The following is a 20,520-nucleotide window of genomic DNA, read 5'->3' as shown; positions in this document are numbered from 1 at the left end:
AGAAAAAAATCAACGAAATGGCCTCCACCTACCTCCCTAACGAACCAATTTACTTTATCGAAAATGCGTAAGAGTCCTTCACACCTTCACTTGAATTCAATGCTTTACAATCGGTATCTTTAATGACGTTGTTTTAATGAAATTGAATCAATTTTCCAATGAATTGACATCAGTTTCGTCGATAATCATGGTAAATTACACTGTATGACCACTCCAACTCTCTCAAATCCACCACCAATCACCATTGAAGAATTATTACAAGATGATTGCATGAAGAAAGGAGCTTCCATTGATGGATCTTCAGTTGGATTTGCATTGGTTAATCAGAGTGATCTTCGTTTGAGACCAGATCCAAAAGCAATCTTTGAATTACCTCCAATTTCAATGATTTCCAATCCAAATCCTGAATCTGTCAATTGTCCAATGTTAAAAAAGCCAATGAGAAGAATTGTTGTCTTGTGCCACGTTGTTGGTAAAGATTCTGGAGCTCATTTTGATTCTGATTGTAGATATATCTTGGAAAGAACTGTTGAAAAGTATTTGACAGCAAAGAATAGAAGAATGACATTCAAGATTGAACCTGAATTCTACTTGTTAGATAAGGAAACTAGAAAACCACTCGATCAATGTAAATATTCAACCATGTATCCATTTGCTAAGGGACAAGCTTTCATTATGGACCTTTCTTTGGAATGTAGACGATTGAATATTCCAGTTCAAGTTTTGCATCACGAATGTGGAATAGGTCAATACGAAATTGAAATGAATCATGTTGATTTGTTGAAACAAGCTGATAATTTGGTCATGTTCAAGTCATTGTCTCATGTGATTGCTGACAGACATGGATTGGAAATTAATTTCATGCCAAAACCATTCAGAGATCAAGCTGGAAGTGGACAACATATTCACATGAGAATGTTCAAGCAAGACGAAACTGGAAAGGAAATCAACGCCTTTGGTAACTTTGAAGGAGCTCAAGATGAATTGGGAGCTCAAGGAAAATCCTACGTTGCCGGCATTTTGAAACATGTGAAGGGAATTACAGCCATTGCCAATCCAACCATCAATTCCTATAAGAGATTGGTGAATGGATTTGAAGCTCCAACCATTGCCTGTTGGGGATACAAGAATAGAACTGCCCTATTGAGAGTTCCACTCTTTACCAGTGCCAATGATGCTGCAGTTGAGATTCGTTCACCAGATCTCCTCTCCAATCCCTATCTTTTATTTAGTGTCTTAATTGCTGCTGGTGTTCAAGGCATGGAAGATCAATTGGAAGCACCACCTGCCAGAACAGACAATGTCTTTGACTATTCGGATGAGGAATTGAAGAAGGAAGGTCTCGAACTATTACCTGAAAATTTATTGGAAGCCATTAAGGAATTTGAAAAGGATCCACTCATGAAGGAAGTTTTCCTGGAGCATAATTTCAACATGTTCAAGATGGCTAAGAGAGCAGAATGGGATAAATATGTGCATCATTGTGTGACTGATTGGGAATTTGAAAGGTATTCGAATTTCATGTAATAAAACGATTCGCTCAATCTTTTCGAAATTGTTGAATTTTTCATGGATACGAGAGAGATTGAATTTCATTCTAAAATTGAAATTTTTTAATCATGTTAACATTTCAATTTTTCTTAATAAGAAGTTTCGATTTACAAAACTTTAATAAATCCAATGGGGAATAATATTGTTGAGTGGGAATAATATTTCATATAAACCAAAGTTATCTCTCACCATCATCTCTATCCAGAGTTGTTATTTTAATAAGATATGTTAAGCTTGGATTCACATCTCCCGCCAAAAGTGAACATATTCAAAATAGCCTTAATTGGAATTTAAAGTTTTGCTGTTAAACCACAAATCAAAAAAAAATAAAACGACAAGAATTGAGGTGTTTGCGAGTCCACACCAAACTGAAGTCAACTAAATATAGATTAGTTTCGAATATTAAGAATGGGTTCTGCTGCATCGTATTATGAGTCTCTGGTAGAGATTCCTGAAATTATGAATAACGATCAAGAAGAATCTACTGGGGTGAATTCAATTTCAAGAGTTTCGTTTCAATTACCTCCCAAGAAACTATTCGAAACTCAATCTCCCTCTCCAAAACATCTTTTGCCACCGTCGCCTAGCAAGGTTTTTCTCCAACCAATTCAAAATCCCTTTCCTGCCAAAGCAAGTTTCGTCCAATTTCCACAAAATGATTCGTCTCCTCCAGCCCAACAACAACCAATTAGACGATACAAATTCTCATCATCACCTAGGTCAACCATGAAAGAAAACACTGATAAGAGTCCTTTCCAACAATTGATTCGAAACTAGACGAATCAACAAACCATCAATCTACAGTTTCGACTGGGTTCACTGTAGATGAAAATTACATCCAGAGAAGAAAATTAGACAAGTATATCCACACAAAACAATGTAATGCGAGTGAAGAATTGTTTCGTCTGCGTCAATATCAGTTTCCAATATCAAATAAATTGGTCATGCAGTGAAAATTTATGGAAAGTTTTGTTATTCGGCTCAATCTCTCTTTCGCCGAATGTCGACGTTCTAAAATCGGCAAGTAATTTGACCTTAGTTATAGAATAAGAAACCATTCGAATAATTAAATATTACTTTAAAATACCAGTGGAGATTAATCTCTTTTCATCCCGAGTGTGATTTCTACGTAATTTTGTTGCAGTAAGTGTTGGTGGCGGAAATATTTCACAGTGAACAGAAACTACAGTTCTAACATTAAACTACAGTAATATTAACATTATTCGAAACCAAAGAACAATTTCAATCAGTACGCTTCTTCGTTATGGGAGAACTGTCATCTTCCTAAAATGTCTCCAAATCAACAAATTCTCATTTACTTTACCACATGAGGATCTTAATTTTAAAATACCGCTTCATGCAAGAACGTAACAATTGACCATCGATTTTTCACATGAGTCAAAAATTTAGTGCGCGAAAGAGTGGACGTACTTTACAAATGACTTTTATGTTTGATATTTAACAAAGCTGCAATGCTTGAATGTTTGAATTTGGGAATTTTCCAACCAGTTTCCAATGGAGTTGTTAGAAGTACGAAACTAATTGTAAATAAGATGAAGGACTCCTTTTCTCAATCTCTTACATGCTCTATTACATTAACCCAACAGCGCGCACATTTAATCTTCATCTTCTTATCACACACAAGCTATTCAAAACTATTGTGATATTAATAACCCTCCATACTATTGAATATCCAAACTCAAAAAAACAATCCAACTCAATCACCTCCCAAAATGCAGCAACAAGAGAATATCACAGAACATCCTTCTCTTTCCACTCCTTCGAATTCACTCCATGAAAAGTCAACCATCCAAAATGTCATTGAAGAACTTCACAAAATTGATCCAAATAATTGTGATTATTCACTTTATGCCAATGGTTCTCATCATTTGCCAACTGATTTGAATACTTCGACGAGTTCTTTGCAATCTCATGATAATAATCATTTGCATCAGTCCAGTTCTGTGTCCATTGAGATGAGATCGATGGCTCTGATGGACAAATCGAATAGAAATGCCAATTTTGCTGAGGAACATGATGTGGCAACTGGTAATCCATATAATGGTGAGAAGAAACAACCTAGATCTGCCTCTGGTATTGGTTCAAAGACTACCACTAAAAGTCATTCCTCCACAACCATGCTCAAAATTAGAACTTGTTTCGGTTCCACGATTGAATTGACTCCTGTCAAATTTTTGAATTTGAGTTCCCTTATTGTAAATTTCCTTGCCTTTATGGCTCTTCTTATCCTGATTGTGGCTTACTATGTGGTCAACTCGGAATTACAAACAGCAATTGGTAGTATGGATTTGAACATTACATTGTATAGAGAAAGAATGGTGGCAGCTTGCAGATCATCTGTCTATACCAATAACAATTTGCAACTGACAGCCAATTATACTGCAAAATACGAAACGAGTAAGACCAAGTTCAATACTGAAATTACGAAAATGTTGGCCTATTTGCCAACTAATTTGCGATATACCTATACTCATAATGTTTCAGTTGCTGATTTGAGAACTTCCAAGGCCATTGCTCTTGAAACTCAAATGTTAGAATTGGCAAATATTGGAAACTATTCATATGCCATGACGTTATTAGAATCTGACGCTTACAAATATGACATTGCAGGATACAGTGAAGAATTCCAGCCAACAGTTGACTATCTGAATGAATTGGAAGATAGTTCTCGAAGCGTTAATGTAACCATCACTACAATTTCACTCATTGTGGTGTGTGTTTCCATTTGCATTGTGTTGCCATCAGTGATTGCCTCAATCATTGTCTCTATTCGAAAGGATGCAAGTAATACGAAAAAGCTCAAGGCAGCCAACGCCTTCCTCTTGATGGATACTATGAGGGATAACAAATTGAGAAAGCTATTCAGGGACCATTGTAAACAAGAATTGAGTTTGGATAATTACTTACTATTGGACAAAATTACAGATTACAAAATCCTGTGTGAAAAGTCCTTTGAAATTCAAGTATTCCTCTATGATGACATGAGTCCAAATTCTCATTCTGATTCTCTCTCCGATTCAGGTAGCTCTGCAACTGCCAACTCCTCCAACTTGGACCATCAACACAAAAAGAAGAAGAAGAAGGGCTACACTGAGAAGGATCTCCATGAAATTGAAAAGAAAAAGTACGAAATTGCCTTTGAAATTTACACTGATTTCCTCGATATCAATGGAGACAAATCAGTGAATATTAATAAGAGTGCTGCAGATAGAGTTAAGGAACAATTGGATTACTTTGCAAGTGGTGAGAATGAACATTTGACTGATACTCTGTTTGATAATGTGGAAAGTGAAATATGTGTCTTGATGTTGGATACTCATCATCGATTCAAGCAAACTGTGGAATTTCAGAAACAAACTCAAAAGCAACATGTTAAGAAGAATAAGGTCAAGTTTGAGAGTAATAAGGTGAAGAATTTGAGAAGTGATTTGAATCTGGATTCACTTAAAATTCCGACCAAATAATGTATATAATAATGATTTGTAAATAATAATTCTTGGAAAAGCAATTAATAATTAATAAATTGTAATAATTATTTAAAAAATCGGTAAGGTATTATAAATTCATCCGACTCTCGGAATTGCTTATTAACATCAAATACTACACAATAAAATCCATCATCACGACATTTCCTTCACATAAAATAATATGTTGTTAAAACCGTTGATGAAACTTGGCGCCAATTTTTTGAATTTAAAATTTAAATAAAAAAAATATCATCAATTCGTGATGGCTTAATCACCAAGAGAATTAACAACAACAATGAATAGTAATAAAATAATAGTAATATAAATTGTTTGATCAACAAGGTTTCAACCTTGTGGAGCCTTTTTTATAAGAATTCTAATAGATTGCCATTAAACCAATAATCATCATCAAGAAGAACAATAATTGGCTCTCCATACAGAAGGCTACTTCTCGCTGATGATACCGAAAATTTGGCTGTGAAAGATCCGAAATTCTGAGAAGAATCTGTAATTTTCATATAACAACGAGAGCAATTTCCCTTATTTGCTTCCAACCATTCACTCATTTCAATGTAATCACCAACCACAGCATGGACCTCCTTAGTAAAAACCATTTTATAGGCAGTTTTATAGCCAAAGTTTGATAGGATGGTTGCTTTTGGAAAATTGGATTTTGCATACTCATAGGAAGTTGTCAAATAAGGAGCTGCAACAATTATTCCTTCCTTGTTAAGATCGGAAGGTGTGGTTAGTATGGTGTTATTATCACGTTCTGATCTCAATATTCCTGTATAACTTGTTCCATATGGACCTACACATGTGTTAGAGAACTATATCTCTTAATAATACTTACATTGGAAGTCAACTTCACTAGCTCTACTTTCTTCATAGTTTGTGGACGCAATAGCAACATGACAGATTGAACTCTGAACAGCATTTTTCAATGTTGGGAAATATCCTGATTGTGAGGTATTGAGAATTAAGAAATTAGCTGTCAAATTGAAGATATTGTAATGATTTTTCAATGCCTTGACAAGTAATTGTCCCTGCCTTTTCATGCATCATTGGCCATGGATCTTCTGCTTCCATTTCATAGCAAAGAACTAGCTCATTCAATGTCCAATTGAATACTTGTGGATAAACAGCGTCATTAGCACTTGTGGTACAAGTAGGAACAGGAAAGGTGTAACCAAGACTTGCCTTGTAAGAATTCCATTCCTGAGAATGACTGTACTCATTGGTTGCAGCATTGATGGCCTGTTTAAAGTTTTGGGTGAATATGTTTTGACCAAATACTAAGTGAGCCATCACTGCAAACATGCCAAACATCAACACAAGTTGCTGTGAAGGTAATCTCTTCAAAGAGGAGGAATGCATTATAGTTGTTTAATTTTTTTTGATGTTTCGTATTTGAGCATCTAGGTCGCAACTCATTTATGTAAATGGCACTGATTTTGAACGAGCGGTATCTTAATTAAGCAAGTAACAAAGTAACAAGGTTACTAATATTATTATAAAATATAAAAACAATGAAACAAAGGAAGAGATTACTTTCTTCATTTGTGTTCCATTGTTTATGTTTACAATAACATTTAATAATATTGTCAATTTTATGAATTCAGAGAAGAATATGCTCTACATGACCAGTGATGAGGTTAAGTTTCTGAAACTTGTTGACAACTCATATGGGTGGACAGGTAATGATATTACTGAGATAATTAAAAAGCTCTTTTCCACCAAAATGATTTGTAAATTATTTATTTCCCTAACTATCGTAGTTAAGATTCAAATATATTGGAGAATATCATGTTATCAGAAATAGTGAAAGTACGTTCGTATCATGGCAAGACTTTCAGAACTGTTAGAGAATGAAGCACTTGTGCCATTGGAGGAGACGAAACTCTGGAAAACCAACACGTGAATTACAACCAAAAGGTAGCTCTGTACATGATGCTTTTCAATTCGTGTTGTATTAAGGATCCACTACAAACTTCAAGTCCCTATCATCCACTCTTCCATTCGAAATTGTAAAATCAATTGTATTAGCAAACACTCCTCACGCAATGAACCGTCACACAACCAAATCCATCTGTTGCAGGCGAAATCACTCCTTTATTGTCAATTGTATGCCTTGAAATTAGTGGAAAATTGCTATTAACAATATTTATCATTTTCATCACCTTGTTTGTGATCACTGAATTTCATTACACCCTTATTTGGAGAATTAAATGCTGATCCTATTTGTTGCGGATGAATGTTCACTTAATATTTAGTTTTGATTCGAATACTTTTAGAAACTTTATTTCGAACACTTTTTAAGAAATTGAATAAACTTTTAAAGAAATAATAATTTATAATGATCAAAAATTTTACAAAATTGGAATATTGAGAAGGAAGTGTATGTTTCTTCTCGCTTGGTACTACTTGTGTGAGTACGATGTTTGCCTAGAGTTGTTGTTGTTGTTCTTATTTTACATTCGAATAAATTTACAAATTTTGAATCACAATTATCGATTCAAAATTCCTAGATGTCAAATTGACAGTTGACTTAATGTAACATGGAGAAAGCTTGTTCAAATTCCATGCTCAATTCAGAAGAGAAACCAAATTCTTCCATTCCCTTCAATTCATTCAAACAATCTTTGATATTTTGTTCAATTGAGTAGACAGATGTCAATAATTCTTGATTATTGACAGCATTCAAAGTACAACCACTAGTACGGAGAGCAGGTTGTTGTTTTGGACTTTCAACTCTAGGAATTGTTTTGTTCTTTCTTGAAGGAGATGTTGATGATGAAGCTTTGATTGATTTTCTTGGTTGACAGTTGGCAATTTGATGTTCTTCTTCGCTGACTGGAGAAGTTTTTCTCTTCTTATCATTTGAAGCAGCAACGTCATAGATCATTGTCATGGAGAAAGTTGGAGTTTGGATAGCAGTTGAGCTCATTTTTGCTTTGTTGTTCTTGTTGTTTTTTTTTGTTTGTGTTGTTGAATCATTTGATGCACAAAATTCGTTGATATTTATACTGTCCATGATCTTGTCACTTGTCAATGACAGAAAAAGGAAGAAGGATTGAAAATGTTAATTCTGTGGACCATGAAAAAGTTTTCAGCTGTATGAAGATGATAATCACTCAAAGTGTAATTAGATTCCGTTTTAGAAATAATAGAATCAATTCTGGGAGATTCAAAATTTCTGTATTTATGGTTTATTTCAGTATAAAACAAGTCAAAGAAAATAATTCGAGTATTTTCAAGATGAAATCAAGTTTATTCGTGATAGATAAGTCAAAAATTTGAGGTTGGCTGTTTAAAAGAGCTGTCAACTGCCAAATGTTTTATCAATTTATTGAAAAAGCTGTTAAATGATTACAGAGCTAAATAAATGATTATTTTCATGAATGAATGGATTTTGCACAATGCCGGCTAGCTATCTGTCAATTCAAAATACGTTAGAAATAAAATAACAAGTGACAGAGACATTAGTTTTATTTCGTATTTACGAATTTCTAATTAGTTACTTTTCACCGTTGATTGAAAGTGATTGTGTTTGGATAGTTCCTTCAAGTTTCGTATCTGTTGCGTTCTTATTGATTTCTCCCCACTCACACACTAGTTCACTAACTGTAGTTTCGAATAGAGATTAATCTACAGTGAATTTCAAAAAGAATGGAATTGATATCAATGATGAAATGCAGTTCTTCTTTTATTAATTTGCATTCGATTACAATGAGTTTCGAATAATTGAGGTTTTTGAAATTCCAAGAATGGATAATAGGTGAGATGACGAGTTGAGGAACATGTTAGGAAACATGATCAACCACAACTGGATAACAATAGAGCAGGAGCAACATTTGAATATATCTTTAATTTCACAAGTCCAATAATTCGTATACGAAACATAATTCGAATAGCGAAAATATAGAATGGTAATTAATCAAGATTCCAACTTACAACATAAATTATTGGCTACAAGAATCTTTGATACGGATATAGGACTACCAAATCAAGAAAATTAATCCTATTCGAATGACAGCCTGAGAACAGCTATTCGAAAGTATAATCCGAAACTGATACAATGTTTAAATATCGACAGAGTTGAAACATAATTGAAAAACAAGTAAATTTTACACTTTAAATTAGAGTTTTATTTACTGGCAGGTGACTTGCCAATTATTTGACAGGGAACTTCATCCTCTGCAAAAGATGGTAACTTTCTAATTATCAATGTTTGGCGTATAACTATTTTCATTGATGACAGCTCAACAAGAATAGTAAGTTTTGAAGATTCTTTGAAAGTTGTCGATTTATTGTATAAAAACTTATTCGAAAGTTTACAAACCATGTGAAAAAGAGTTTGAAGTGAATTTTAATCGTTGAACATGTGAAATAGATGGAAGAGAGATAGCTATCTGCTCATGGGTGATATTATCCTTTTATTGATCTGAAGAATCGTTTCACATTAGTTCACTTTCGAACTACAGTAAATTTACAATTTTTATGCATGTAGAACAATTCTAATGTATTCCTCAGTTTTACAATCACACTGTATATTCACTGAAAAATCTAACGAATCATGTTTTTTTGATTTCCTTGATCCACTTTAGTTCAGTTTCAGATATTTTTGAAGATTTATGATATGATTGCAGAATTTGGAACGCTTGCAAATTAAAGTATCTAATGAATATTCTCCAGTCAATTGCAGAAACTACTGCTTATTGAGTTGCATGATTTATCATCTTGAATATCAAATACTAAAGCTTTCGTCCACTCTTTGTAAGAAAGGTCACTACAGTTTGACATCTATTGGAATTATGGTAAATGGATGATGAGGATCAGTATCTGGCTGAATTGTGATATGATACTGAAGAGAATCTGAATATTGGGCTTCACTTGCAGATTAGTTTACATTCGAAACGAAACTACAGTAACATCTACGGTTATTCAAGTGAAAATAAGAATCTGATTGACCATTTCATTGAATTACAATATATTCTCTCATTTATTTCGGATGAGAATTATCAACAACATCGTGTTTAGTCCAGTTTCTGATAATTTTGATCAACGACATGTCGCTCATCCCACGAATGAGAATCATTTCACAAATAGTTGAAAATTTACTACTTTGTGATCAATATTCCACTTATTCGAAACGCTCGGATTAGCCAAAAAGAAAAGTTAATTGCCATGTGTTAGTGCTTCCTCTGAAGATGAATATACATTCGAATAGATTTTACAAACTAATTATTATACATTCATACAATAATCGTCTACAGCTTGTCATCTTACAGAATTGCAAGTTTTCCAATTGTTTGATTTAATTTATCATGTTCAAACTCCAAATGAGCAACTCAATCTGATATTCGAAACTTGTTCTTAATCGACAGGTTTTTTTATTGAGCAACAAGCAGATTAAAGAATAATTAATAGCTGAGGAATAATTCCATGATTTAAAATGATGTCAATCTTCAATAATTAAGCGGTGACAATGACGACATTAGCCTCAAATATTGGAGCGAATCAACAAACGAAACTAAACTCCAAACTAAATTGTCATCTACAGTAAGAATCATCCACAAATGAAAACAATCTACAGTAAAGAATCATCTATTCACATACCTTTAATTTTGTTCACAAATTAACCATTTTAGGAAACTTTAAAGTTGGTAATTTCAATAATAATCAACAACAAGAACTTAAGAACAGAGAATCTCTTCTCTTTGGAACACGCTATACATCTTACTAATGTTTTATCAAATTTAATATGAAATCTGACAGTTTTACTTACGCTTTAGCACTATACCTGCCAAAATATGGGACTTGAATCAAGAACTTCATTATGAGTAATGTACAATGACAAAAAACCGTTCACTTACTTTGAGTGATTTCCTACTTGTTATGAGGCATTTGTTGAACTTTATTGTTAGTGAAGTTAATGTCAGCAATCAACTAAGTACCGCCGATGATTTTCATGTTGTTTGCAAGTTAATATTTGAAAGGAAATTGTAAAGCAGCATTTGGTATTGCTTACTGGTTGATCAATTAATATAATAGTCTATGATTTCATCAAGTTTGGATTCCATTACAATGATGACTCGAGAGATTTTTGTAATTTTGGCGCCAAGTTTGGTTTGTAAACTATCTTAAAGTAGATGTTGCTCTCAGCAGTGATGGTGATACCTCTCGTAAAGATGACGACAATACAAACGATCAAATCTTTGGGCATTCATCATTTGATTCGAATACATTACAGAGAAGAGAAATCTCACTAAATATTGGAGAGAATAAACAATTCAAGTTTTTTCAAAGATTTTCTGATTTATTAGAATACATAAAGTATTTCTTAGAGTTGTTGAGCCATGAGAGTTGATTCAACCTTAGAGGGAGTTAGATTACAGTTAATTTACAAGTTAAATCTGTACAGTTAGGAGAATTAAAAGTTTTGATTGTTGAGAGAATTAAAAGTTTTGATTCAAGAGACTGAGACAATCTTGTAAATCAGCTGAAGTAAAGGAAGAAACTGATGATTTGAAAAAGTCATCATTCAATTCACTAGCAATACTATTAATTGAATTAAAGCAATCTAACATATTTCCCTTCAAGGCACTCATTGATGAACAGTCAGCGTTCATTGGATCAACATTGGCATCTTTTGTCTTATTTTCAGAGAGTTTAAAGATTGGCAACTTTTTCTTTGTTGGAGAAGTAGCAGCAGTATAGGTTTCCATTTTGACTTTCTTACAAGATGTTGTTACAGTTAATTGTTGTTCTTCGTTATCACCATCTTGATTGACCATTTCGTCTTCATATCTAGCACTCATCTTTCTCTTCTTTGGAGTTGAACAAGCAACAGTATATGTTGATGATTCAGAGAAAGTAAAAGCGTTATCAGTAAATTGACTAGCAGCAGACATTATGTCAGTAAAGGAAAAATTATCAATATCAAGTAATTGATTATTAGTTGTTGAGGTCTTGCCAAAAACTGGAGCAGAGTTATTTGATGCAGTAGTGTTCATTTCACTTGTGTGTTGTTTTTTTTTTGATTTGTTTTTGGGTGGAATATGTTGCTGTTTGGCTTGAATTTATACTTTTGGGAGGCATCAGACGTCCAATCCAAATTCATTTTGCTCCACCAATTTGTTGTTGGTCCATGAATTTAAGTTGAATCTATTGGAATTATCGAATTGTACAAACTTCACGCCATAAATGTTTTAAACCAATCTAAATTATCTCTCTTATAGTACAAGATACGGACTCTATAATCGAACTGAGTAAATAGAATTCTATATCGGGTAATTTGAGAGCAAATACAAGAATTTTCACTGTAATTATCTTATTCTATTCCTCCAAGTTTTGTTGTATGGTATAGTTGAGGTGTTTTGAAGTTATTAATGATAGGAGATTTGAGTTTGAAAAATGGTAATGCCATTGAAAGTGAATATTCTATGATTTGTTGTGAAACAAACGTTGAGTTGGTTGTACAAGATAAAAGATATTGAATGCCAACTAACTAACTGCCAACTGTCATTCCCGCCTCAATTCCACTATTGTAACAATAGTGAAGTGTATCTCTATAACTTAAAAATACAATCATTATGACATGATATCAGAAGTAATGAAGTAATACGAACAGAGATGATTATCTCTCTAAGATTGCATGTTGAAACATCATCATAAGGATGCAAATACGACTGGAAAGATGACAATTTTTTAAAATGGTTATTTCCGGTATTTAAATGTGGTGTAGACGTAATTGATCAAAAATACAAACATGGAAATTTTGGTGCATAAATAAAATAAGGTGCTATGAACATCTTTTCAGGTTTTTCAAAACTAATCTGGTGTAAAATAAATTCACAACATTCATATCACCAATAAAAGGTCTCAATAAATGAAACATTTTGAAAATATTCGAATTTCATTGCTATTGTCCCAGTTAAATACCATTAAGTATTATAATATGTTCAATAATTACTAGATAGTATAATTAATAGAGGTACAATTCTGGTTATGTTCGTGTGTGGCCACAGTGTATAATTTTCTACCATTAACAGTATTGTGTTGAATTAATTTGTACTATTGTCATTGCGGTATTGAGGGGGAATTGTTCTCCTCTGGTATGTTAATTGTTGTTATGGTTTAATAATCAGCAAGCACAGTATGAAAAGAAACATGATATCAGAAAAAGTAAATTGATCGAAAATAATATTAATTTGAATAATTAATGATTCATGCTGATAATTCTGCCATTTTGAATAAATTGTTGGCCATCAGTTCTGTTTACGATAAATTGTAATTGATCATATGATGATCTACAGTTTTTGATGATTCATGATGCTTTTTTCACTTTAGGCTTATTTAAATAATTATTTGAATTATATTAATAATATATTGAATATTGATCGCATCACAGTAGAATGATCATTTCATTGATTACTACTATTAGGAATAAATACTACTATCATACTATAAATTAAATTATTACTCTGATGATGAAAAGGCTTCTTCATTTGAGGCTTCTTATCAAACCAGCAGGGAAGATTTCTAGCCTTTTTTTTTAAAATTTTCAAACGTAACGTCTCTGAGTTTTTAATTTATTTGGCGGGAGATTTCCATCAACAAGTCACTCAACCTTAGTCAATTTTGTAGGAACGAAAGTTGGTGATTAGTGTAAGGCATGGTTGAGGATAGGTTTCATAGTTTGGAGATAATAGATAATTAGCCAAAAGAGTCCATGACCGAATTGTAAATGATCTAAGGTTTGAATGATGTTTGGCAGTTAAGGGTTTGAGAGGTGAAGTTGTTCTGAACTGTAAATTGCCAACAACTTTCATAATTAATATTTTGTAAATGATTGTAAACGGTCAAGCAGTTTGTTGAAAAACTGTAGTTGAACTCCAAGAAAAATGAATTGGAACGGAGCTGTAGTTGCCTCTCTCTTTAATTTCAAAAGTAGTATATTCAAGTGATCAGTTAATGCATGATTCTCCAATCTGAAAGTGATGACAAGTTTCAATAAATAGAAAGATTGGACAGAAAGAGAAGAATTGAGACACATTGAGTGGAATCTCTTGCATCCACGTTTTATGCCCATATTAACCATTCCAAAATCCAGGTTGGTTATTGTTGTGGACATACAAATATGGAACATATTTTAGTGTCAGTCTTGACATACAAAAGTTGCAGTTCATCTTCTTATCTTCATGTTCACAGTTCTCGGTTGAGTATGAAGTTTAGTAGAGATGCTCTAGTAAATTAAAATTGTGTGAGATATGTGAAAACTTGTTTTATTTGGAAGTGGTGGATATTTACAATGTAGAGATAATAATGGTATTATTGGCTAGTAACTATTTCACTAATATATTTCTCAACCAATCCTTGGAATTGTTATGATTATTAGTCATCATCAACTCATCAGAATGTTGACAAATTCGAAACCAAGAACGAGCATTGCAAACCTTCACATCACCATAATCATTCAAATCCTTTAACAATACACGGTCGCAAGAAACAACCAGACAAGATTCCAAAGCGCCAGCTATAATCTGTCTGTTTAAAAATTCCTTCATCAAGTCACCAGAAGTGGAGAATGGTTCAGCAATAGATACAACAAATGTACCTGCTTCATTCTCTTCTGGTTGGACATTCATGGTGGAGTTGAAGAAAACGTGTACGTGGTTGAATGATTCGGTTTGATGGAGAGATTTTGCAAGTCGGAGGAGTGTCTTCTCTGCAATATCCTTGTCACTGTTAAAAGCAAGACTCTTCAAATCACGGACGTGGAGAAGAATACTACCAGCATCAATGTAAACATTCCTGATGGAAGAAGTATCAATGAGAGCGTCTTGTTTAAAGTGTTTCCTTGCTTGTTGTTTTTCTTGTTTGTCAACAATCTTTTGAAGGAGATTCTTATTCTTCTTTTTTGACTGTTGGTGTTGATTTTGACTCTTGATGAATATCTTGATCATAGTTTCATCATTTAAAAGCAATTGTTGGAGAGCATGCTGCCAATCATCGTCGTTTTGAATGGCAACTTTTCGTGATTTACCAATTACACATGAAATTTTCACTTGTTCTTCTTGTGGGAAGAGTTTTCCGATACGCATCATGAGTCCATCAAAATGATATAATTCCCAAGTAATATCCTGTAGAATTTTACGTTTGACACCATTAGAACCCTTCAAGTATATGAGCATGGTTGGACACCTTTGTTGCTCTTCTGGAGAGATATCATCATATTCATCATCATAGGCGAACGGTGTAGTGGCTGATGAGGAAGAAGAATTTCCTTGATCGAAAGAAGCACCTGCCTCTGATACGAAGGCTTCATATCCAACTTCTTGATTGTTGAATATGATGGGTATCATTCTACGCACATGGGTAACTCCTTGATAATCTACATCGTTATTTTCCTCTTCTTCATACTGAGAAGTACGCACGAATTGATTATTGTTGTGGTTATGAGTTGCGAACATTTTGGTTGATTTGGTGCAGAAACGTCTTTTCTAGAATTTTTTTTAAAGATTAAAAATAGAATTTTAGGAATTTACAATGAACATTGCTACAGTCGTAAAATTTACAATGAACATGTTACTATTTCACTCAATTAAGTATTGAATCTTGGCCTCACCACTATTGATGGGTAATCGAAAGAATACTCTGGGTGGAAGATTAGTACCCTTTTGGTACTATTCAAGAGGAGAGAATTAGTACAGTATTGGGCGAATGAAATATATCTTTTTATTTTCGATTTGTTGTACATTTACAACAAATCAATCCTTTTTTTGGTTCAAACAATTTTTGCCACTATCCACCAACCAAAAACCTATCGCCCTGCAATAATCGTCGTAAAAATAAACTTTTATTAGTCCTAGCTAGTCGCAAACAAGCGACTAGAAAACAGGGGGAACCCTTGCCAATTTTTCATTTTCATAATACTAAAGGGTTAACTTTGAGTTTTGTGATTTTGTAAACAAAAAAAATGCTCGTACAAGAACATAACATTCCAATAACTGTCAATGAAGAACATTCTCTCCGTCTATTTGATTCTTCGTTAGAAATTTCCTTCCATAGAACCTTGAGAATTCCCAATGATGGAAAAACTTATCCTCTTCCATGCTCTTTAGGTAGATTTCCAATAAAGAGAGTAGAAGATTATTCAAAAACAGTTCCTGCCCATTGGTTAGAACATGGTGGAGTATTCATTCCATTATATCAGAGTGAAGCCATGTGGATTCAATTTTCCTATTCGAATAGTTTCCACAACATGCCATTCTGTCAATCAGATGTAACCAACAATGATTTCCCACTTGCTGTTCAAATGGGAGTTGGAATGATCAATGCACTCACTGGAGATGAATGGGATGAATCAGATTTTGGAAAGAATAAGAAACAAAACTATATGGTTCTCCCTAATCAATTATGGATTGATGGAATTGCTTGTGATGAAACAACTGTCAAGCAATTTGTTGCCATGCCACTTGGAAGTGGAAAAACAGTTGAGGAACAGTTGACTGGAAATGCTGATTATGGTGGAATTCAATTTAGGATTTATCAAGCAAGAAAAGATGCACTTTCACATTTACCACTTGAAAGACAAGTTAGAACTGTTGGTGGTGGATCCATGAAAGTTTTGGTCAAAACCTTAACAGGTAAAACTATTGTTGTTTATACAGATTCAAATGATCAAATTGAAGATGTCAAGTATGCAGTTCAGATGGCAGATGGAACTCCTCCAGATCAACAACGATTGATTTTCGCTGGTAAACAATTGGAAGATGGAAGAACATTGAAAGATTACAACATTACAAATGGAGGTGTACTTCATTTGGTATTGAGATTGAGAGGAGGAGGACCTGTAACCGAAGACGAAAGTGATGGAATGGAGATGGGATTGGGTGTTGGTGGAAGAATTGAGCAAAAGATTTATAAGGATCCTTTTGGATTATCGTTCTGGGATTTGACTGCAGCTGGCAAATGTTTCGTCCACATTGTGAATAGTGAAATGTGGAAGAAAATTACTGGAGAGGAGTGTCCACCTACTCCAATCTCTAAGAAAACATATAAGGAGAATAATTATCCATGGTTTTCACTCTATGACGAAGGAATTGCTTCATGCCAAGTTTCGGATAAGCTTTCTAATTTGACTTCAGTGGATGAAAAGAAGGTTTCTTCTGGTAACTTCTTTGCCAAGAAGAAGAAATAATTTCATATAAACAAAAACAATGTAGCAATTGAATGTAATAAAAATGAATAAGGAGGTTTTGCTTCTGTTGAGGGAGGAAGGACGAATCGAGCACCGAACAATATCGAACATGTTTATATTTATTGGTCAATAAGAATATAGAGTATCGGAATTTACAATTTATTTCAATTATTGGCTGTGTGTTGAACTCGGATCCAAAAAAAACATTGCAGCCTTAAAATCATCAAGATCATATTTTCTAACCACAACGAGGTGATTAATTAAAAAATTAATTGATGAAAAAATGTGTGATCGTGCTGGTGATAGAGTTTCTATTATTCTTGATGTCAATTTTAAGAGTGAATGGTTGAAAAATTTATTCCGAAATTACTTTTTCATTCAGCGAGAATTGAAATATTTCAAAATTGTTTCGTATATTTATTGTAGAAAATATAGACGTTCAACAACGATTGAAATACCGAATCAATTAATGGAAAAGAGAGAGTTTATAAAGATATTGTTGGAATATTGTGGATTATTTATGGAACATTTGAGGGATGATATTCAGAATGATAGAGAACTTGCTTTGATTGCTGTCAAAAGTCATGCAGATGCCTATTGGTTTATAGGAGAACATTTGAAAGCTGAGGTTGAAATAATATTGGCTGTTTTGAGAAATTCCAAAAACCAACCTTCTCGGGGAGTTACTGAACACATTTTCACAACTTGGCCTGAGTTTAGCTTGTATGAAGATGTTTTATTGAACTTGGTTGAGAAGAACAAGTATATTCTCAATTATACTGATAAATCACTATTAGGGAACAAACAATTCATGATGAAAGCTGTGTATAGGAATGAGTATGCAATTGAATTTGCAAATGAGCTAATCATTGATGAAGAAATGGCAATGGTAGCCATGTTAAGAAAACCATTGAAATTGGATGGACTTTTCAAGTTTTTAAGAAGTGAAGAGTTTGTGATAAAGTATATTGAGAGGAGTAGAAAGCCAGTGATTTTGGAGTATGTGGATATTTCAATTCGTAAAAATAGAACAATAGTATTGGAGAGTGTTAAGAAGAATTCGGCAGAGTTTCGGTTTGCTAGTAAGATGATTAGAGGATACGATAGAGAAATTGTTTTGTGTGCTTTAAGGAAGGATGGAGATTTATTGAGATATGTTGAAGAACCATTGAAATATGATAAAGAAATAGTGGAAGAAGCTATTGGAAAGAACCCTCTATCTCTGAGATATGCAGATAGATTTAGAGATGATACAGAAATAGTACAATTGGCAATTTCAAAGAATAGACATGCTATCGTCCATGCCTCTAAGAGGCTTCAGGATGAATTCCAATCTCAAGTTGATGATCAATCCACTGAGGAGGAATGGTCTATTGAAAGAAATATGTTACAATATTGGAATGATAAATTGTCGTTATCGAAGGATAAAAACGATGCTAAGGAAGCTATTCGACTTGGATTCGTCCCATCCAATATTAATTATCCTGAAATTTATAAGGATAGAGAACTCATGTTGGAGGCAATTAAGAAGGACGCAATGGTTTTATTAAGAGTTGGAAATTCAATGGATTTGAATCGATCTTTTGTCAGGGAATGTATACAAAACAATTATACATGCCTATTATACATAAGGGACCACTTTTTATTGGATAAGGAATTTATATTGGATGCTTGTTTAAATTATTCAACATTTGAAGTGTAATCAAAACCTGTTAATCTAACAATAAAAGCATGTAAAATAAACTGCCTTATTGTAAAATATGAAGGGAGTAAAAGGAAAGGGGACCAGTGGGAATCGAACCCACGGCCTCTCGCACCCAAAGCGAGAATCATACCACTAGACCATGGTCCCTTACACAAATTACCCATATTAATCACTGGCTTAATAATAATGCCTTAGATGGACTTTCGAAATTTATTTGTTTACTGTTTGGCTTTCTTATTGGCTGGGGAAAGCTTGTTTTCCATTGTCTTTCGCTTCCTTAAACATTGTTTAACAATTTTCAACACACCACAGAAATCAATTTCATTTTCAAATTCCTTCCAATCAATTTCTACAATTTTCTCCTCAATTAATTGTTCCAACACGTTGTTCATCCTGGAGATTTGCAATAGGGAAATCTTTTCTATGGTGGTTGAGCATCGAGGCCAAAATTGTTGAACAATCTCAAATTGTTCTTCAGTTGACTTTGAGTTTGCTAACAATTTCTGTAACACTTCTGTCTTGTGCCGCTTGAGATTGAAATAATTTTGGAAAAAATCAATGACATTAAAGTGCCTCCAATGATTATAAAACAATTCCATCACAAAGTCGTTTTTAAAATTAACATCAAAAAAGTGCATTCCATTGTCAATTAATCTATTAAATTGTGAAATACATTCATTGGCAGGTAATTCCAAAGTTTTGTAATAAAATTCTTCAAATTCATTTGAAATAATTCCAAACATTTTCAAAGTTTCATGAAAATTTCCTTTTGTTTTGTGAAATTGTTTGGTTTTTTCAATATCGAAAATGGTAACCTGATGTTTGGCATCCTCTCCATCCTCTCCTTTGAACTCATCATCCAATTCATAATAAAATGGTGAGAGTTTATCCTTCTCTGTCAATTTAGACAAGTTGACCAAATCAGCTTGTGGATAATACAAATATTTCAATGAAGAACTTTTCACAAATTCTGTCAAATGCTTCAAATCCACATCCTCCAACTTATTCTTATAATAAATAATACATTCCACATTCTTCATCTTGTTTGTAAACTCTTTGGCACATGATTTCATCAAGTGACATCCAACAAATGTCAATTGTCTAATTTTTTCACAAAACACTCGACTTGAAAAGAAATCATCAACCAAATCTCCTGAAAATCTAACATCAGAAAAGTGCAATTTCTCTACATGCACGAACATCTCACCAAACCACTTGGAAACCATCTTTCGAATAGTCAACCGATGATTCTGATCTTTCGGTGCAATAAATGCTTGATTATTAAACAATGTCTTTTCATTCGAATAACAATATTCTCGAAGTGCATTCCTTGCCTGTTTATCCGAAATGAGAGGTCTCGGAATAGGTACTTGTATTAAATAGAGTAAATGTTTGGTCAATTGGAAAGATTTCACAGAGGAGCAATGAAGATAGAGACCTAGTTTCCACTCCTTGCAAACTCTTTCTAATTTCATCATTTGTTGAAGTGGTAGAAAGCTGGCAATCACGGAAATAATATCGTGATGAATCATTTGGAAATATATTTTTTTTTGATTGCTGACAGTGATGTG

At 33.4% G+C, this 20,520-nt stretch overlaps 10 protein-coding genes and 1 non-coding gene across 11 annotated transcripts; 5 read left to right on the top strand and 6 right to left on the bottom strand.

The window, feature by feature from the left end:
* Positions 1-204: 204 nt before the first annotated feature.
* On the top strand, positions 205-1,527 carry NAEGRDRAFT_52785 (uncharacterized protein; the record flags this gene model as incomplete). Its single annotated transcript, XM_002671577.1, has 1 exon — positions 205-1,527. The coding sequence occupies one exon, from the start codon at positions 205-207 to the stop codon at positions 1,525-1,527; it is 1,323 nt and encodes a 440-aa protein (XP_002671623.1).
* A 432-nt stretch (positions 1,528-1,959) lies between these two features.
* Positions 1,960-2,328, top strand: NAEGRDRAFT_73339 (uncharacterized protein; the record flags this gene model as incomplete). The annotated part of the gene is made up of 1 exon (XM_002671576.1): positions 1,960-2,328. The coding sequence occupies one exon, from the start codon at positions 1,960-1,962 to the stop codon at positions 2,326-2,328; it is 369 nt and encodes a 122-aa protein (XP_002671622.1).
* Positions 2,329-3,284: 956 nt separating this feature from the next.
* NAEGRDRAFT_73338 (uncharacterized protein) lies at positions 3,285-5,036 on the top strand (the record flags this gene model as incomplete). The annotated part of the gene is made up of 1 exon (XM_002671575.1): positions 3,285-5,036. One exon carries the CDS (start codon positions 3,285-3,287, stop codon positions 5,034-5,036), a length of 1,752 nt encoding a protein of 583 aa, XP_002671621.1.
* A 319-nt stretch (positions 5,037-5,355) lies between these two features.
* NAEGRDRAFT_81469 (uncharacterized protein) lies at positions 5,356-6,416 on the bottom strand. Its single transcript, XM_002671511.1, has 2 exons — positions 5,893-6,416; positions 5,356-5,850 (listed from the first exon to the last, which is right to left on the bottom strand). Exons 1-2 carry the CDS (start codon positions 6,095-6,097, stop codon positions 5,405-5,407), a joined length of 651 nt encoding a protein of 216 aa, XP_002671557.1. The 5' UTR covers positions 6,098-6,416; the 3' UTR covers positions 5,356-5,404.
* Positions 6,417-7,376: 960 nt separating this feature from the next.
* Positions 7,377-8,029, bottom strand: NAEGRDRAFT_59401 (uncharacterized protein). The gene has a single exon (XM_002671510.1). It carries the CDS (start codon positions 7,984-7,986, stop codon positions 7,588-7,590), a length of 399 nt encoding a protein of 132 aa, XP_002671556.1. The 5' UTR covers positions 7,987-8,029; the 3' UTR covers positions 7,377-7,587.
* Positions 8,030-11,356: 3,327 nt separating this feature from the next.
* Positions 11,357-12,074, bottom strand: NAEGRDRAFT_81467 (uncharacterized protein). Its single transcript, XM_002671509.1, has one exon. It carries the CDS (start codon positions 12,053-12,055, stop codon positions 11,498-11,500), a length of 558 nt encoding a protein of 185 aa, XP_002671555.1. The 5' UTR covers positions 12,056-12,074; the 3' UTR covers positions 11,357-11,497.
* A 2,312-nt stretch (positions 12,075-14,386) lies between these two features.
* NAEGRDRAFT_52781 (uncharacterized protein) lies at positions 14,387-15,514 on the bottom strand (the record flags this gene model as incomplete). The annotated part of the gene is made up of 1 exon (XM_002671508.1): positions 14,387-15,514. The coding sequence occupies one exon, from the start codon at positions 15,512-15,514 to the stop codon at positions 14,387-14,389; it is 1,128 nt and encodes a 375-aa protein (XP_002671554.1).
* Positions 15,515-16,020: 506 nt separating this feature from the next.
* Positions 16,021-17,244, top strand: NAEGRDRAFT_73333 (uncharacterized protein; the record flags this gene model as incomplete). Its single annotated transcript, XM_002671574.1, has 1 exon — positions 16,021-17,244. One exon carries the CDS (start codon positions 16,021-16,023, stop codon positions 17,242-17,244), a length of 1,224 nt encoding a protein of 407 aa, XP_002671620.1.
* A 283-nt stretch (positions 17,245-17,527) lies between these two features.
* On the top strand, positions 17,528-18,946 carry NAEGRDRAFT_52779 (uncharacterized protein; the record flags this gene model as incomplete). The annotated part of the gene is made up of 1 exon (XM_002671573.1): positions 17,528-18,946. The coding sequence occupies one exon, from the start codon at positions 17,528-17,530 to the stop codon at positions 18,944-18,946; it is 1,419 nt and encodes a 472-aa protein (XP_002671619.1).
* A 78-nt stretch (positions 18,947-19,024) lies between these two features.
* Positions 19,025-19,096, bottom strand: NAEGRDRAFT_t633. Its single transcript has one exon. It is a non-coding gene; the product is annotated as a tRNA-Pro (tRNA).
* Positions 19,097-19,167: 71 nt separating this feature from the next.
* Positions 19,168-20,481, bottom strand: NAEGRDRAFT_52778 (uncharacterized protein; the record flags this gene model as incomplete). The annotated part of the gene is made up of 1 exon (XM_002671507.1): positions 19,168-20,481. One exon carries the CDS (start codon positions 20,479-20,481, stop codon positions 19,168-19,170), a length of 1,314 nt encoding a protein of 437 aa, XP_002671553.1.
* Positions 20,482-20,520: the final 39 nt, after the last annotated feature.

The sequence above is a fragment of the Naegleria gruberi genome (genome assembly GCF_000004985.1).
Source record: "Naegleria gruberi genomic scaffold NAEGRscaffold_60, whole genome shotgun sequence".
Classification (NCBI taxonomy): Eukaryota; Heterolobosea; class Eutetramitea; order Acrasida; family Naegleriidae; genus Naegleria; species Naegleria gruberi.
Note: the sequence above shows the minus strand (reverse complement) of the source record. Positions and strands in the feature narration are given on the sequence as shown.

Excerpts from the sequence above, each read along its gene's own strand:
- NAEGRDRAFT_81469 (XM_002671511.1), bottom strand. The coding sequence starts at position 6,097 with ATGAAAAGGCAGGGACAATTACTTGTCAAGGCATTGAAAAATCATTAC. Across the intron at positions 5,851-5,892 it reads TAGTGAAGTTGACTTCCAAT|GTCCATATGGAACAAGTTAT; the intron begins GTAAGTATTATT and ends ACACATGTGTAG.
- NAEGRDRAFT_59401 (XM_002671510.1), bottom strand. The coding sequence starts at position 7,986 with ATGAGCTCAACTGCTATCCAAACTCCAACTTTCTCCATGACAATGATC.
- NAEGRDRAFT_81467 (XM_002671509.1), bottom strand. The coding sequence starts at position 12,055 with ATGAACACTACTGCATCAAATAACTCTGCTCCAGTTTTTGGCAAGACC.